At 39.7% G+C, this 19371-nt stretch overlaps 1 protein-coding gene across 1 annotated transcript in view; it reads right to left on the bottom strand.

The window, feature by feature from the left end:
• LOC124788541 (trypsin eta-like) overlaps positions 1 to 1387 on the bottom strand; it is an 86648-nt gene extending 85261 nt beyond the window's left edge. Inside the window, exon 1 of the mRNA XM_047255811.1 lies at positions 1241 to 1387. Within this exon, the coding sequence (XP_047111767.1) occupies positions 1241 to 1387 (147 nt within the window). The remainder of the gene's footprint in view (positions 1 to 1240) is intronic.
• Between the last annotated feature and the right edge of the window lie 17984 nt (positions 1388 to 19371).

Consider the following 19371-nt stretch of genomic DNA (forward strand, 5'->3'; position numbering starts at 1 on the left):
TGTTCAAGTACGTTCATTAATGATCAATAGAATTTTAGCTTAGCCTGTTTCCAGAAGAAGATTAAAAGTATTGTTTTACAAACATGAATACTGTAACAGTCAGCAGAAAACAGGTGAGATTAGTTCCTTATTAAAAAACAAACACTGTACAACAAAACAAGAAAATTAGGACGATCCCCGAGAAACCCCCAACATTAAGGTTAAGTGTGAAAAGTAAAATTATTTATTTTTGTTTCCTTTTCGAGGTTATTCTGGTTAATCCCCTATGTCGTGTCTCTCTCTCTCTCTCTCTACCCAGTTCCATAGCCACACTTCCTTTCCAAGAAGATGATTCGAATCCTAGAGGGCGAGCAGTTTTCCTTTACCAGCGCTCAACTCAAAAGAGGGAGAGGGAGACAATGGTACACAGTTCCTCGTCAGTACCCCGATAAAAATTTCGAAACCCTCATGGCGTCTCATGCAGTGAGGATATAGAACACTTGATGGTGATGCGTCCAGGAGAAGTGGTCAACATTCTCTGATGCGAGAGTTAACACGGGTTAAAAATAACAGTTAACACGGGCTAAAAAATGCGTACCTTAAGTGAGCACTTCTTCGTCTTCGATACTGTTGAACAAACACTTCCTTATTATGGGTGGAGCCAAGACAAGAAAATATGTCCAGTAAATATGGACTCTGAAATGCATACCGTAAGAGCTATGAGCACATTTTCAGTAGCACAGATGTGTCTCGCAGCAGCGAAGATGAACAACCCATATCTCTTAAGGTATACGCTTTAGCGGTAACGTTTACTTGTCTTCATTTCCATGGAAAGTAAACAAGTTGCAAGTGTAGAGATTTACTTCATAATATCGAAAGTGAGGCAGTTTTCATAGCTCTTAAGGTATGCAGTTTAGAGTCAATCTTTACTAGACATTTTGGCTTCAAATGATCGTTACTGTCATATTGCCATTCCTCCTGAGACAACATGTATGAGAGAATTATGCTACGGCCGGCACCGTGATTCGCTCTCGCTTTAATCTCTCGTTGTTATCAACAACATAAACGTAACACTACACTCTACATGTGCCCAAAACACTAACCTGCACTAAACAGTTACGTTTTACATCTGACATAGCTAGCGAAGTACTATCAGCTAGAAATGCCTGCACTAGCCAACAGCCACTCCGAAATGATAGTTCCTTCGCTCTTGCAGGGCAGTTCGAGTCACTCGTTGCACAGGTCGACTGACGCCACTCACCTGGTAGGGGAAAGCGCCCTCTGGTGCGTAGCTACCACCCAGTATCCGGGACTCGGCCGCTTTTGTCGAAGACGTCGCATTCACTGGAGCGACGTTGTCACGTGCAGGAAGGCTTCGCAATGTTGTCGCAGCATCTGTGAAAGACATTCCATCAGATATAATGAGATGAATTTGAGGCTCCACGCCTGTTATAGATCACCAGATGTCGAAGTTGTTAAACTAAAGCTAGCACGAAAGTAGACCGTTTGATTTTTATTTCACCGGGTAAAAAAACAGTGACGGAAAAAAATAATCACAAAAGCGAGAAGTATTTGGGTGACATAAACGAAGGTTGGTAAGCATGTTTCTACATCTGAAAGACGATATCTATTCGAATTTCGCGCCAGTCGCATAAAAGTGGCGCCAGATCACACTGTCAATGAGAATTTGGGATTTGTTAGTGTATCAATGCAGACAGTCCAAAGTGTTGCTACAGAACAGAACAGTAAAGGCTAATAATTACAAAAATTTTGTTAAAACTGACGCACATTGCCACAAGCAACTTCAAGTCATGTCAGAGATAGAAGCTAGAGGAGGAAGCAAGCCAGTATGTCGCAAATGAATCAGGTCGACTAGATTAGATTAGATTAGTTTTTCGTTCCATAGATCCGTGCTGAGGAGCTCCTCGTGGATGCGGAACATGTCAATTTTTTTTAAAGCTAAAATAACAATACTAATAGTATGAAAACATACAATGCATCATTTGTTTCTATTGAAAAATTCGTCAATGGAGTAAAAGGAGTTGGCCACTAGTAAGTCTTTCAGGCTCCTTTTAAACTGATCTTTATTTGCAACTAATTTTTTTATGTTTGCTGGCAAATTATTGAAGATGAGTGTTCCTGAATAGTAGACCCCTTTTTGAACTAAAGTAAGTGCTTTTAGGTCCTTGTGCAGATCGTTTTTGTTCCTGGTATTGTATGTATGAATTGAGCTGTTTGTTGGAAAAAGAGATGCATTATTTAGGAAAAATTTCATGAAGGAGTAAATATATTGAGAGGCAGTAGTTAGTATACTCAGTTCTTTCAAAAGGTTTCTACAGGACGTCCGTGAGTTTACTCCACAAATAATACGTATTACATGCTTTTGGACTCTGAAAACTTTTGTTTGACTTGAAGAATTACCCCAAAATATTATACCATATGACATTATGGAATGAAAGTAGGCAAAGTATGCAAGCTTTTTCATTTTTATGTCGCCTTTGTCAGCTAACAATCGAACTGCAAACACGGATTTGTTAAGGCGTTTCTGCAGTTCTGTGGTGTGCTCCTCCCAACTGACTTTATTGTCAAGTTGTAATCCCAGGAATTTAAGACTGTCAACCTCTTCTATCTGCTCTTCTTCATACTTTATGCATATGCCGGGTGGAAACCTCTTACAGGTTCTGAATTGCATATAGTGAGTCCTTTCGAAGTTTAATGTCAGTGAGTTGGCTTTAAATCATTTATTAATACCCATGAAAATATCATTAGCAGATCTTTCTAGAACTACATTTGACATACTATTTATTGCAATACTTGTGTCATCTGCAAACAAAACGAACTCTGCTTCTGACGGTGTAACTGATGAGAGATCATTAATGTACACAAGAAAAGGCAAAGGCCCTAAGATGGATCCTTGTGTGACACCACATGTAATTTCTTCCCATTCTGATTATGACTGATGACTTAGTCCCTTGCACTGACACCCTTTGTTTCCTGTTTGCAGGGTATGAATGGCTCTGAGCACTATGGGACTTAACATCGATGGTCATCAGTCCCCTAGAACTTAGAACTACTTAAACCTAACTAACCTAAGGACAGCACACAACACCCAGCCATCACGAGGCAGAGAAAATCCCTGACCCCACCTGCAAGGTATGACTTGAACCATTTTGCAGCACTGCCCGTGACACCATATAATTCTGATTTATTTAAAAGGATGTTGTGGTTCACACAATCAAATGCCTTTGACAAATCGCAGAAAATACCTGCTGCTTGTAATTTGTTATTTAATGAATTAAGTACATTTTCACTGTAGGTATAAATAGTCTTCTCGATATCAGAACCCTTCAGAAATCCAAACTGTGTTCTTCATAATATGTTATTTGTGGTCAGATGGTTGAGAAGCTGCCTGTACATTACTTTTTCTAAAATTTTTGAGAATGCTGGCAAAAGTGAAATCGGTCTGTAGTTTGATGGTATCTTTATCCCCTTTCTTGAATAAGGGCTTAATATCTGCATATTTTAGCAGGTCAGGAAATGTCCCAGTTATAATTGACTGGTTACACAAATAACTTAGATTTGTACTAAACTCACAAGAACATGGCTTAATTAACTTTGTTGATATTTCATCATAGCCGCCAGAATGCTTTGTTTTTAAAGATTTTACTGTGGCAGTTACTTCTTTTGGTGAAGTGAGTGACATATTCTGGTACCTGAAGCTATTTGTAAAGGCTAGTTTCAGATATTCAAGGGCATTATTTACTGATCCTGACAATCCCATTCTATCAGTAATGGAAGTACTTGTTAAATAGATTTGCCACACTATGCCCATCGGTTACTAATGTGTCATCTACCCTTAATGCTATTTGCTCCTGTTCCTTTTTGGTTCTACCAGTCTCCTGTTTCACTATATCCCATATTGTTTTTATTTTGTTCCCTAACATTACTATCTTCCTCTCGTAGTGCATTTGTTTAGATGTCTGAATTACTTTTTTTAATATTTTACAATATTCCTTGTATTTAGCTAAATCATCAGCATTGGAGCTATTCTTGGTCGACAGATACATTTTCCTTTTTGTCTTACAGGAAATCTTTATTCCTTGTGTAATCCATGGTTTTATTATAGACTTCTGTTTAATTTGAGTAACTTTTAGAGAAAAACAATTTTCAAACATGGTACTGACATTGTTCATGAACGTGTTATATTTTTCGTTCATGTCATGAGCACTATAAACATCTTCCTTCTCATATCTTTGAGCAGTTTTCTAAAACACTCAATTTTTGGTTGATTGGCTACTCTCTTGTACTCAGATTTAGCAGTCTTGATAATCTGCTTAGAATTTACATCTAAAATAAGGAGCTGCATGTCATGATCTGACAGTCCATCTATTACAGGTTTTATGATATGATTTTGTTCCTTCGATGTGTCTATAAAAATGTTTTCAATGGCTGTCCTTGAGGATTTAGTGATCCTAGTTGGAAAGTTTAGAGTGTGAGTTAGATTGAAAGACAACATTACTAACTGCAGTAAATGTTTACTGGAAGATTGCATTAGAAAATCTGTATTAAAGTCACCAGCAATAAAAATTTCTTTGTTTCTTCCTGTTAAATAACCCAAAAGAGCTTCTGGATGATTTGTGAATAGATTACAATTTCCTGCAGGTGCTCGGTAAATAGTTACTATTATATAGGATCTGTTATGGAACTCTACTTCTGTTGCACATGATTCTAGATGCTGCTCTAAACAGAAGTTATCAATGTCAATGTTCTTGAATTTATGGCAGTTTTTAATAAATGTGGCAACTTCCCCTCCATCCACGTCTACTCTGCAGAAGTAGGAAGCTAGCTTAAATCCTGAAATGTCTAACATATCTATACCAGTGGTCACTTGATGTTCAGAGAGGCAGATTATGTGAATTTGGTTAGATGAATTCATTTCATCAATACAAATGAGTAGTTCATCAACTCTATTTCTGAGTCCCGCGATGTTCAGGTGTAATAAAGATAACTGATACTGCATACTAATGGGATTTTGGCGAAGATGAACTGGCAGTTTCTGATTGCCTTCTGTTAAACATTGTTTAAATGGGGGCTGTATGCAAAAATCTGACTCCTGTTCATCTGTTTTCTCGTACTGTGTCTGCCAATCTCTCTCAAAACTCGTTTTCTTTCCTCCTTCCCTATCCAAAAAAAGGCATTCCCCAGACACCTTTGACCACTGGTATTTTACACTTGTGACAATGTCCCCCCTTAAGTTTTTTGCAATCAACCCAGACAGTTTTCCCTTCCCTTTCCTACTGAGGTGAAGGCCATGCCTAGTGTAGTCCCTCCTATCGATAGCATCCACAGGAATCAAACCAATATTGGACCCTATATCCGTCCTAAGCAGCCACTCCAAGTTCACCCTCCCGACGGAAGAGTTCAAATGAGGCCGATCATGGCGTCTCAACACAGACACAAGTCCCACACTCGTATGCTTCGTTGTTGATGCTATCTTCACCAGGTCACTCTCTATGAAATATTCAGAGTCCCTGTTAATACTATTTCCCGGACCACCCACTATAACCACGGCATCCTCCTTTGTGAAATCCTTGCATAAAGAACCTACATCCTCTGTTACCTGACCCAGATCTGCACTAGGCTTGAAAGCGTTTGTGACCTGGTACTCTGGACATAGATTTTCCTGCAGTAGTTGGCCAACATCTCTGTCATGGGGCCGGCCGCGCTACCGCTACCGCTACGGTCGCAGGTTCGAATCCTGCCTCGGGCATGGATGTGTGTGATGTCCTTAGGTTAGTTAGGTTTAAGTAGTTCTAAGTTCTAGGGGACTGATGACCTCAGAAGTTAAGTCCCATAGTGCTCAGAGCCATTTGAACCATATGAACCATCTACCATGGGAGCTACCTAACAATAGAACTTTCTTTCTCTTTACAAATTTCCCTACCTTTTTCAAGTCCTTGAAAGCTTATTGTGCCCTTTCTGCAGATTCAGCTACATGAGGCTCATCCGATTCTGACTGAGGCAACAGGTCAAATCTATTTTCAAGATTTATGACAAAGCTGTCTGATGCTCTCCTTAGCCTGTTCCCCCTATTACCCGTTGCCATTTCCCACCTCTGTTCACCCTTCTCCCTCTTTAACCTGTACAGATCCTCCTTTGTCTTGTCTAAGTCATCTTGAAGATACCAGAGTTGAGCGTCATTTAGTGCCTATTTCCCACGCCACTACATTCATCCCAATGAAAGAAACTACAGCACCCATCAACTGAGGAACTAACGATCCTACGGCATGTCACACACTTCTCACTCATGGTAAAAACAGAAATCGGATAAACTGATTTAAGTACTGACTAAAATGTAAACAAAGGACCCTAGAAACTATTCAGGCAGATATAAATAAATTGAAAGAGTACTGAATAAAAAAACTGGTGATTACATATAAGTTTAAGTCGCTGTTTACTTACGATACGCGTGCGTGAAATTAAGCCTAAAATCCGTGCTATAAGCGCGAGAAGGAAAATAAACTTCTTAGCCCGTTTGATCTTCTTTAACACTTCACTAACACTTCCACTAATGTAACAACACTTATATTATATTTATACCAACTGGAAACGTTTACCTATAAGTTTAATTCACTGCTTACTTACGATTCGCGGGCGTGAAATTAGGCCTAGGATTCGTGCTACAGGCGCGAGAGGAAAAATATGACAACTCGTTAGCTCGCAAGGCATGTTGCAAGAAACTGTATCTCTTTCACAAGAGCACATAGCGAGGGAGTCACACAGCAGTTAATAACCTGTTAAGTCAATGTAGCAGAATATAAAGAGAACACATTCGTTTATTACGAATAGAATCTTGCGCCGTATCCTCGTTCTACCTCCCTTTAAATACTCCAGCTCTCGTCATGAATTGATCATTGGGATCGTTGACATTCACAGCAATTGCACTCGATTTCATGACTACGATACTGTAGTGAATCTACGTCCTAATGGTCGAGCACAGTCTATGAACTAGTCGAAAGTGTACTCAAGATAATGGCCTTCACATGATGAACTTCATGCTGCTGACGGCAGCTGAAGGATAAACTGGCTGTTTACCGACAACACCACATCACACTTTGCTGTCAATACCGAACTTCAACGCAGAAACCAGCAAGAGGGTCTCTTGGGGTTCACGTTCCTGTTCAACACTCAGGCAGCTTTGGATGCTGAAACCTAACAGCGGTAGGAAGAAGATCAACATCGCTGCTTCTCTGTAGACAACACGATACTCCCCGCATCCTTTTATAATGGCGGGTTCACATCTCGTGACATCTTGTGGCCGGTTTCGCATTACGCAGAGCTGTCCGAACACGTTTGATCATATAGTGTAGGTTCCATCAACAAATCACTATGTTTACTGTCTGTTCCTCTCACTTCTACTGTTACTTATGGGTAGTACATGCGTCCTGTACCTACAGAGTTACCCGAGCGAGGTGGCGCGGCCGGCCAGAGTGGCAGTGCGGTTCTAGGCGCTACAGTCTGGAAACAAGCGACCGCTACGGTCGCAGGTTCGAATCCTGCCTCGGCCATGAATGTGTGTGATGTCCTTAGGTTAGTTAGGTTTAATTAGTTCTAAGTTCTAGGCGACTGATGACCTCAGAAGTTAAGTCGCATAGTGCTCAGAGCCATTTGAGCCATCGAGGTGGCGCAGTGGTTAGCACACTGGACTCGTATTCGAGAGGCTTCCTGCTTTAGGTTTTCCATGATTTCTCTAAATCGCTGACATCCGTTGTGGCCGAGCGGTTCTAGGCGCTTCAGTCCGGAACCGCGCTGCTGCTACGGTCGCAGGTTCGAGTCCTGCCTCGGGAATGGATGTGTGTGACGTCCTTAGGTTAGTTAGGTTTAAGTAGTTCTAAGTCTAGGGGACTGATGACCTCAGATTTTAAGTCTCATAGTGCTTAGAGCCATTTGAACCCTTTTGAACCTAAATCGCTTCAGGCAAATGCCGAGATGGCTCCTTTGAAAGGGCACGGCCGATTTCCTTCCCCATGCTTCCCTCATCCGCTGGGATCAACGACTTCGCGGTTTGGTCCCCTCCCACAAATCAACCAACCAACCTACAGAGTTAAAACTGCAGTATTGATGACCCATTATCACAGAAACGTTAATATATAGAGACCTGAATTTTTTAGGCAATATGGTACAACTCTTTGTCTAATTTCTGAACCAGATTCAGGATATGTAGACAAATAATTATATTTAGTTACGAATTTTTTTTAAATTGTGTTCAATTTTATCTTTAAAAGCTCCACTTTTTTCCTCTGTAAGTAAACATCCGTTAGAGATTGGTGTATTTTGGTGATTCAATACCTGAAATGTACTGAGAGGCGATATGGTGCAAAATTAGGTTTTGATATCTGTAGTAGTCCCTGAGATAACTGGACATACGTTTTTTAAACAGTTGTTTACAGGACATCAACTTAAAATTTTGATATCAACTCACATATGGAGGCATGGCAGCCCCCAGAAACAGCCAAGCCCATAATTAGCATTTTGTATATCCTGCTCATGATCATCCTAGAAGCCTAGACTTTTCCTTTCGTTCTAGCCTCTTGCTTCGGCAGTCATTTCTTCTGCTGCACTTTGGGCTCCCATAATTCTTTTGCTCTAGTATCCCAATTCTTCCTTGTTACCATCATTAAACTTGATGGCGGCATGACAAACACGCAGATATAAAGTTTCCATTCCAATAAACACGTTTTTTTTTGTTTTCTATGAGGCTCTAAGTGACTTTATTGAAAGACTCCTTCGGGCTTTGTATTCAACAATGGAGATATTTGGAAAGAAGATCAGGATGAGTTAACTCTCTGTACAATAGTTAATAGCTTCTGTCGCCGGCTGTTTGCGTAATTTGTTTGTCTGTACCTGCTGCCTGCACTATGCTGTACTTACAACATGAATCAGCACCCGGTGCGCAAAGATTATTTAAATGGATATCATCAGTGAACAACTTGTGGAAGAATATAGCACACAATGCTCTTTTCATTTCCTGTAGGTCATATGGGTAGTACCTCATTGCCATTCCTTAATAATGGTGGAGTTTTTATCTGTAACTCTTCCTTTACAATTTAGAGTTTATTGCCTTTACAATTCAGTACTTACAAAGCACATATGGAATACAGCCACTTCTGTTTATACTGTGTATCCAACCTCTTAACATGAATATTAAATCAAGGAATAAACAGTTGAAACTAGCAGCCTTGTAGACTGAATACTTCCAGAATTGGAATAGTGAAGTAAATCAATGCAGAACGACTGGATTTCTACTACGTTTGTACTACAAACTTTGAAACGATGATAACTACACTTCCAGTCTGAATTATTCGAAAAATAATACATCAAATTGTTGAGGAGAGACAAAATATTATCAAGACCCGTTTCACCATCATTATTCCCCTTAAGATTTCAGATGTAAATAGCTTCTAGATCGACCTGGAATAAAATTTGTAAACCTAAAATATATGTTCTCATCACAGTGTCAACGACGGTGAAAATATTCTTTCGTTTACCTGTATAGTATGGTACAACAGTGTGACTACCTTCAGGGGAAAAGTACACTCCTGGAAATTGAAATAAGAACACCGTGAATTCATTGTCCCAGGAAGGGGAAACTTTATTGACACATTCCTGGGGTCAGATACATCACATGATCACACTGACAGAACCACAGGCACATAGACACAGGCAACAGAGCATGCACAATGTCGGCACTAGTACAGTGTATATCCACCTTTCGCAGCAATGCAGGCTGCTATTCTCCCATGGAGACGATCGTAGAGATGCTGGATGTAGTCCTGTGGAACGGCTTGCCATGCCATTTCCACCTGGCGCCTCAGTTGGACCAGCGTTCGTGCTGGACGTGCAGACCGCGTGAGACGACGCTTCATCCAGTCCCAAACATGCTCAATGGGGGACAGATCCGGAGATCTTGCTGGCCAGGGTAGTTGACTTACACCTTCTAGAGCACGTTGGGTGGCACGGGATACATGCGGACGTGCATTATCCTGTTGGAACAGCAAGTTCCCTTGCCGGTCTAGGAATGGTAGAACGATGGGTTCGATGACGGTTTGGATGTACCGTGCACTATTCAGTGTCCCCTCGACGATCACCAGTGGTGTACGGCCAGTGTAGGAGATCGCTCCCCACACCATGATGCCGGGTGTTGGCCCTGTGTGCCTCGGTCGTATGCAGTCCTGATTGTGGCGCTCACCTGCACGGCGCCAAACACGCATACGACCATCATTGGCACCAAGGCAGAAGCGACTCTCATCACTGAAGACGACACGTCTCCATTCGTCCCTCCATTCACGCCTGTCGCGACACCACTGGAGGCGGGCTGCACGATGTTGGGGCGTGAGCGGAAGACGGCCTAACGGTGTGCGGGACCGTAGCCCAGCTTCATGGAGACGGTTGCGAATGGTCCTCGCCGATACCCCAGGAGCAACAGTGTCCCTAATTTGCTGAGAAGTGGCGGTGCGGTCCCCTACGGCACTGCGTAGGATCCTACGGTCTTGGCGTGCATCCGTGCGTCGCGGCGGTCCGGTCCCAGGTCGACGGGCACGTGCACCTTCCGCCGACCACTGGCGACAACATCGATGTACTGTGGAGACCTCACGCCCCACGTGTTGAGCAATTCGGCGGTACGTCCACCCGGCCTCCCGCATGCCCACTATACGCCCTCGCTCAAAGTCCGTCAACTGCACATACGGTTCACGTCCACGCTGTCGCGGCATGCTACCAGTGCTAAAGACTGCGATGTAACTCCGTATGCCACGGCAAACTGGCTGACACTGACGGCGGCGGTGCACAAATGCTGCGCAGCTAGCGCCATTCGACGGCCAACACCGCGGTTCCTGGTGTGTCCGCTGTGCCGTGCGTGTGATCATTGCTTGTACAGCCCTCTCGCAGTGTCCGGAGCAAGTATGGTGGGTCTGACACACCGGTGTCAATGTGTTCTTTTTTCCATTTCCAGGAGTGTATTTAATGAAGAGTTGAAAATCGTGATCTTTCTGGTCTCTCACTTGCGCAATAATATGGAGCGTAAAACTGGGGGAACGACACCAATGCTACGCCTCTTTGGTTCACTTGTAACAGCTCTCATTGTCATGGCTTCATCTCAGTGCTACACTGGAGGACGTTAAAAGTTCAACACCCAAAAAGATTACAAATAATATTATTTTACAGAATATACACCCTGAAAACAAATACTTACTACGAAGGACTTATCCGAATGAGGTGCAAATTGGAACACGTGACCTACATATACAGACAAATAAGTGATTACAGTTTCAGAAAAATTGCATGATTTATTCAAGAGAAAGAGCTTCACAAATTGGGCAAGTCAATAACGCAATGCTCCAGTTATTACACTTGGCATTGATTGCTAGAAATATTGGATTTCCTCCTGAGGGATATCGTGATAAATTCTGTCCAATTGGCGGATTAGATCGTCAAAATCAGGAGCTGTTGGATGGCACTGCTCATAATGCTCCAAACGACCTCAGTTGTTAGGAGGTTGGTGTCGGGGGAATGAGATATCCGTCAACCTTACTGGCCAATGTAGAGTTTGACAAGCAAGCAGTAGAAATTCTCGCCGTGTGTGGACGGACATTATCTTGCTGAAACGTAAACCTAAGGTGGCTTGTCATTAAGGGCGACAAAACGGAGCACAGAATGTAATCGACGTACCGCTGTTCTATAAGGACGTCGTGGATGACAATCAAACAGGTCGTGCTAAGAAAAGAAATGGCACACGAGACAATCACTCTCGGTTGTGAAGCTGAACGGCGGGCGACAGTCAGTTTGATACCCCACCGCTGTTTGGGGGTTCTCCAGACACGTCTTTGCTGGTCATCGATGTTAGTTGGAAGCGGGACTCATCAACTGAAGACTGTATTCTGCCTCAGTCAATGAGGCTGCAGGCCGAGCACGTGTCTGGAGTCGTCCCAGACAGTAGCAGGATACGAACAAAAATGGCTCTGAGCACTATGGGACTTAACATCTGTGGTCATCAGTCCGATACGAACATGACAGCCGCTTGCAATACGGCCTGGCAAAAACGAGTGATAGTCTAGATCTCCACTACATTTCATAGCAGGATGCTATTTTTTGTCATCCGTGGCACCCTCACGGTAATGCGGTACGTCTACATCTACATCTGCATCTACATGGATACTATGCAAATCTCATTTAAGTGCCTGGCAGAGGGATCATCGAACCACCTTCACAATTCTCTATTATTCCAATCTCGTATAGCGGGCGGAAAGAATGAACACCTATATCTTTCCGTACGATTTCATATTTCCCTTATTTTATCTTGGTGATCGTTCTTCCCTGTGTAGGTCGGAGCCAACAAACTATTTTCGCATTTGGAAGAGAAAGTTGGTGATTGGAATTTCGTGAGAAGATTCCGTCGCAACGAAAAACGCCTTTCTTTTAATGATGTCCAGCCCAAATCCTGCATCATTTCTGTGACACTCTCTCCCATATTTCGCGATAATACAGAATGTGCTGCCTTTCTTTGAACTTTTTCGATGTACTCCATCAGTCCCATCTGGTAAGGATCCCATACCGCGCAACAGTATTCTAAAAGAGGACAGACAAGCGTAGTGTAGGCAGTCTCCTTAGTAAGTCTGTTACATTTTCTAAGTGTCCTGCCAATAAAACGCAGTTTTTGATTATCCATCCCCGCAACATTTTCTATCTGTTCCTTCTAATTTAAGTTGTTCGTAATTGTAATACCTAGGTATTTAGGTGAATTTACGGCTTTTAGACTAGATTGATTTATCGTGTAACCGAATTTTAACGAGTTCCTTTTAGCACTCATGTGGATGACCTCACACTTTTCGTTATTTAGGGTCAACTTCCACCTTTCGCACCATTCAGACATCTTTTATAAATCGTTTTGCAGTCTTTTTTATCTTCTGATGACTTTATTAGTCGATAAACGACAGCTTCATCAGCAAACAACCGAAGACAGCTGCTCAGATTGTCTTCAAAATCGTTTATATAGATAAGGAACAGCAAAGGTCCTATAACACTACCTTGGGAAACGCCAGAAATAACTTCTGTTTTACTCGATGACTTTCCGTCAATCACTACGAACTGTGACCTTGTAACCTCCCAACAGAAAAGTTCCGTAACCTACCAATAATACAATGTGACTAACCTCTCAATTAAATTGCGACTCACTTATAACCTTTCAATAATTGACTGTGAATTTAAACTGGTGAATTTTGGACGTCAGCAGCGGTGCATCATGGCCCTGAAAGATAATTCTGAATAAATTGAAAATTCTTACCTCAATAAAGTCGCCGGATAACGCGTATATATCTGCTCCTATAAGAAATTTTTCTGGCACAGCCCTGTGCAATGCTGGCCGACAGATCTGTCATGTATAAAAAGAAACAACTGATTTTTCTTTACAATAATCGGGATGACCATGGATCGGAGAAATCAGTAAGTTCTTTAAATTGAGATGAATGACTATCAAAAGTTAATTTTTTATAAGAAATAGTATTATTAAGAGATTTTTAACAACATTTACATGGGGCTGGACATAACAATAGTACACATGCGCGAGGCTGCTTTTACCTTATATTATATCGCTCAGGCTCCGCCATCGCTCCACCACGACCGGCCCAACCAACTCGATACACACGACTGCTCGCTAGCAACTACTTACTCCTACTGTTACACAGATCCTACTGCAGTCAACACTGATCTTTGGTCTCAGATTCTCTTATAGCTTACATATCGCAGGTAACGCGTGAGCAATCCGTCGAAATTACATCTGCTCGAGTGCGCTAGCAACAAATTCCTTAATCATAGACCTCTTACATAACCCTCCACTGGGGGGCAAAAATATGGCAGCGATGGTGAGTCAATTGGACTTGCCATGAGCAACAAATTTTTCTATAATCTATTTAATTAACTAAGTCTACAGTCACAGAGTATATACATTATTGATAAGTGCAGAACATATTAAGAAATGAAATAGAGTGCACACACACTGAGTTCAGAACATATTAAGAAATGATAAAATGTATACGCAATGAATACAAAATATATTAACAAATTACATAAAGTGCACATGTACTGTAAAACTCTTTAGCATTTTTACATGAATTAGACATATGAAGGAGTGAAATAAAGTGCACACGCACTGTAGTAGTCTTTAGCATATTTACATGAACTGAATACATTAACAAATGAAATAAAGTGCACATGCACTGTAAAAATCTTTAGCATTTTACAAGAACTGATTACACTAAGAAATGAAATAAAGTGCACACGCACTGTAGAAGTCTTCAGCATTTTTACAAGAAATGGTTACATTAAGAAAAGAAATAAAGTGCACACGCACTGTAAAAGTCTTTTGCATATTTAGGACAACTGATCATATTAACAAATGAAATGAAGTGCACACACACTGTATAAGTCTTTAGCATTTTTTTTACAGGAACTGAAAACATTAAGAAATGAAATAAAGTGCACACACATTGTAAAAGTCTTTACCATTTTGCAAGAATTTAAATATATTGCGAAATGAAATAAAGTGCACATGCACTGCATAAATTTTTACCATTTTCAAGAATTTAAACATATCGAGAAATGAAATAAAGTGCACCCGCACTCTATATGTCTTTATCATTTTACAAGAATTTAAATGCACTGTATAAGTCTTTACCATTTTACAAGAACTAGGAAACGAATGGGAAGGATTGCATCATGGTTGTAGCACAGTAGGTTGCACATAGCTGCACTTAAAGTCCATATCTTTCTACAGAAGCACAACACCAAGTGAGACAATCTGAAGTTCTCTTCCCTGAAGTATTTATCAGTGTAGCCAAGACACTGAAATGTTGTATTAATATTCAATGTTATCATTTTGGTAGTACATTAGGTACACCAAACAGTAGGACCATAATAACATCTCCATCGTTCGAGGTGGTGGACAGCTTGGTACGTCAACACCACATTCTTGTAGAATCCATACTCTTACATCAACGTAGAGTTAGTGCAAAAACCAAATATAGTGCTCCATGATCATGAGGTTGGACAGGACATACGGATATTGCAGTAATTGGGTCAGATGGTGAAGGACATTAAGTCTTATGCTAGTCATCATTCAGAATTACGCTAGTGTATCAACCAATTTGAGTAATTGTTGGCACTCATTGGCTAGTTACTAAACACTTCTATGTATGTATGGAGTATTACATAACAGTATTCATAAGTCATCTTATTACAGTAATTATTGGCATAGTATTTATGCATAAGTCATCTCATTACAGTAAGCAGTGGCATTCATTTATGCATATGTCATCTTGTTACAGTAATCAGTGGAATTCATTTGCCAGTTACTGAACATGTAGTAAGTATTGAGTATTACAAAACACTATTCATAACTCATCTGATTGCAGTAATTATTGACATTCATTTATAGAGTACAACAAAATATTATTAAGAACTCATGTCATTGCAATAATTATTGGCACTCATTGGCCAATTACAATGTATTCATTTAGTTTTACAAAACATTATTCAGTGTTATTCACAAGTCATCATTCAAAACAAGAGTTAATTATTGACATAGCATTTATGCATAAGTCATCATATTACAGTATTCATTGGCATCATATCTCATTACAGTAATTACTGGCACTCATTGGCCAGTTACAAAGGATTTTTTATGCATTATTCAGAAGTCATCTTTCAAAACAAGAGTTAATTATTGGCATAGCATTTATGCATAAGTCATTCATTATAATAATCTTTGGCATACCATTTATGCAGTATTACAAAATATTATTCATAACTCATCTCATTACAGTAATCATTGGCATAACATTTATGCATTATTACAAAACATCATTCAGTATTACTCAGAACTCATCATTCAAGTGACATAGGACATATTTAAAATGTAACACACTGTAACTATTACTCAAGGTCTGTAGTCCAATAATACATAGATATAATGGATCCAATACATCAGAGAAGTTTGCATTATATTTAGGACTAGAAATATATTTTCAACTGGTAGCATTATTTAGTTGTATACTGATAATAGTTGCGACTGGTAATAATTTCTTTTTTTTTTTTTTTTTTTTGCTAGCAATGCATTTCGTTTGGATCGATAATTAATTGCTGAGTCATTAAAATATTTGCTTTTGACTTATTGCTGGAAATAAGGATTAACAATGTCATTCATCATCAGTGAGCTGTAGCAAGGCTATGAAACAAGTAGAGTATATGTGATCACATTCATGAATGATACACACAAATGGGTAAAAAAATGCAAGTATTAGAACAGGTTTCATAACTAAGTGTTTATAGTATATTAAAATCATGAAAGGCTTCTCCTGGAAAAAATATAAAATGGATTATTCAGCTGAAAGAAGAAATGCATATTATGCTGAAAAGTAGTGAACTTCGAATTAACAGGTAATGAAACGTGTACTCAATATCTATGTACTCTAACTGTCCTTTCCAAAACATTCAGTCATTATACTACGTGACATAAGACATACTGTCAAAAGGAACTGCAACAAATACTTAAATAACTACATAGCATTTCTTAACTAATAGTAAATAAATAAACTTCATCATTATCATCATCTGCAAAGAGAAACTTCATTATTCATATTACCATATTCTTCATATAACTAGTCATAATCATTTATTATCATCTGCAAAAATAGACATTTGATTATTCATTATTCATATTACCATTTACTTCATACAGATATTCATAGTATAGAGTTTCTTACTTCTAGCATATTTCATCACTAAAATTAACATGCGTAGTTCTGCCTGACAGCCTGCATCAATCGCCTCGTATTCTGAAAGAAAAATATTAGTTAAGACTGCTATTATACAGTGTGTATAGTATATTCTTGTTAATGCTTGTTAATTCTGATCCATTTACTCTTCATGACAAGGTATTGCATTTCCTTTCGTTCATTCCGAAGGTGAAATTCCCACTTCATAGTAAACCACTGTGGTTTGTTTAATTTATTTCTTTTACACGTCATTGCTTTCTGAAAATGATGAATATGGATTAATATCTTGCATTTAAATCATATACCCATTAAACGAAAACTTGTTTCTAGTGATATGACTAAGCATACAGCATAGCATGACAGAAAACGTATTATGTCAAAAGCATAGAGAGTTTTCAAGTGCAAAAAATGTACACACAGTCTCATAACGCAGTAGCAAAAAATGTAGAATAGTCAAGATATTGAGATATCGTAAGGAAAAATGTCAAAGTCAACTGGTGTTCGTTATATCTTAAAGATTTCGTAGTGCATACAGACAAAACAGGAAAACAATCATGTATACACGAAAAAATGAAAAAATGTGCACAGTCTGATGTGTAATGACAAGAAAAGCGACCTGCTAACCTTACCTAGCCGGGCACTTGCCAAGAAAAAATATAATCATCATCAGTAAGTGGTCATATCAATAACTGGAAAAGGCATTACAGTGTGATAAATCATAAAGTATGTTCATTCATTAAAGGGTTTAATATTGGAGACATGGTGATTGCCTTTGCTTTTTCTGGTTCTCAAAGTTTCAACATGTACTACATTGGGATGAGGAAAGCTGCGAATTCTGTATGGACCTGTGTACAGAAGCTCAAATTTATTGCATCTACTCTTTCCTCTGTTGGATAAATGGTGTGTACGTACTAATATCTTCTGTCCAATGTGAAAGTCACGGTGTGTACAAACCTGTTTTTGCTGTCTTCTCCGGCGCTCTGCAGCACGTTTGATGTTGTTGAGTACAATGTCAATTATTTCATGGTGGCGTAGTCGACGAGATGTAGGGAAGGATAGTAATTCTTTAGTTTTGTAAGGTGGTTCAACATTTTTCAATATAACAGTCGGAGATACCATAGTAGATTCATTTGGTATGGAGTTAATTACATCCTGGAATGAGAGTATGTCTGGATCCCAATCAATATGTCTTTTATGGCAGTACATTCTACACAGTTTACCAATTTCTTTCATCAGTCGTTCAGAAGGGTTCAAAGAAGCGTGATACCTGAATATATAGATCGGAGAAATGTTTCTAGCTCGTAACATACGTGTCCATATAGCAGATCGAAATTGCGGTCCATTGTCGGAAATTACTTTCAATACATGCCCTACATGAGATAAAAAATCTTTTACAAATGCATTCGAAATAGTTTTAGCAGTAGCTTTGCGTAACAGAGTGAAGGTAACAAATTTCGAAGTGAGTTCAACAGTGACAAAGATGTAACAAAAACCTCTATTAGTTCTGGGAATCGGACCAAAAATGGCTACAGCGGCCATGTGTCTCAATTTAACGGGTACAATGGGATGTAACGGAGAAATATGTGAAGTCGTGTCTGATTTAGCTTTCTGGCAGATTTTACATGACGTTAAAACTCGTCGAATACGTTTCTCCATGTTCGCAAAATAACAGTTCTGTCTCAGTATAAGAAAACATTTTCTGGCTCCATAATGTGCGTAACTTAAATGAGTATACCGAATTAATTTGTTAACAAGTTCGTCAGGAATACATAATAACCAGTTGTTGCTGTCATGGTGAGAGCGGCAAAACAGAATGTTATTGCGTACAGTGTAATGGTTTCTGATGGTAACATTATTCCTATCTTGCCAAAGGTGTTTAATTTCTTTCCACACGTTGTCTTTGCTCTGCTCTTGTGCTGTGTCTCGTAATGATGACGAAATAAAATTTTCGAATGCAACATGTTGAATATACGTGAAGCTAAAATTTGCTTGGCAGAAGTTGGTTGCGATGTCTTGCTGATTGTTGCTGAGAGAACGGGATAGTGCGTCTGCTACAACATTTTGTGTACCGGGATTGTGAACAATTGTAATATTAAATTCCTGTAAATAAAGTTTCCATCTGCTTAACCTGTCATGTGTAAATTTAGCTGAAAGTAAAAACTGTATCGCTCTATGATCTGTGTAAACGGTAGTATTTCTTCCATAAAGAAAATGCCTAAATCTCGTAAATGCCCATACAACACATAACGTTTCAAGTTCTGTGACAGAATAATTGCGTTCAGCAGGTGACAGAATGCGACTTGCAAAGGCGATGTTTTTAATTACTGTAGTACCGTTCCTGAAAAATGTGTACGCCTAAAGCTGTGTTAGAACTGTCGGTGGCAATGGAAAAATTTCTGGTAGGATCTGGGTGTGATAAAAGTGGTGTGTTCAACAAAGCTTGTTCCAGATTGACAAATTCAGACTGTACTTGGCTATCCCAGGGCCAAATAGCGTTTTTACCCGTCAATTGGCATAATCTATGGGTGTCTAAAGCAGAGTAATGAATAAATTTACGGAAAAAGTT

This window comes from Schistocerca piceifrons, chromosome 3, assembly GCF_021461385.2.
Source record: "Schistocerca piceifrons isolate TAMUIC-IGC-003096 chromosome 3, iqSchPice1.1, whole genome shotgun sequence".
Taxonomy (NCBI): domain Eukaryota; kingdom Metazoa; phylum Arthropoda; class Insecta; order Orthoptera; family Acrididae; genus Schistocerca; species Schistocerca piceifrons.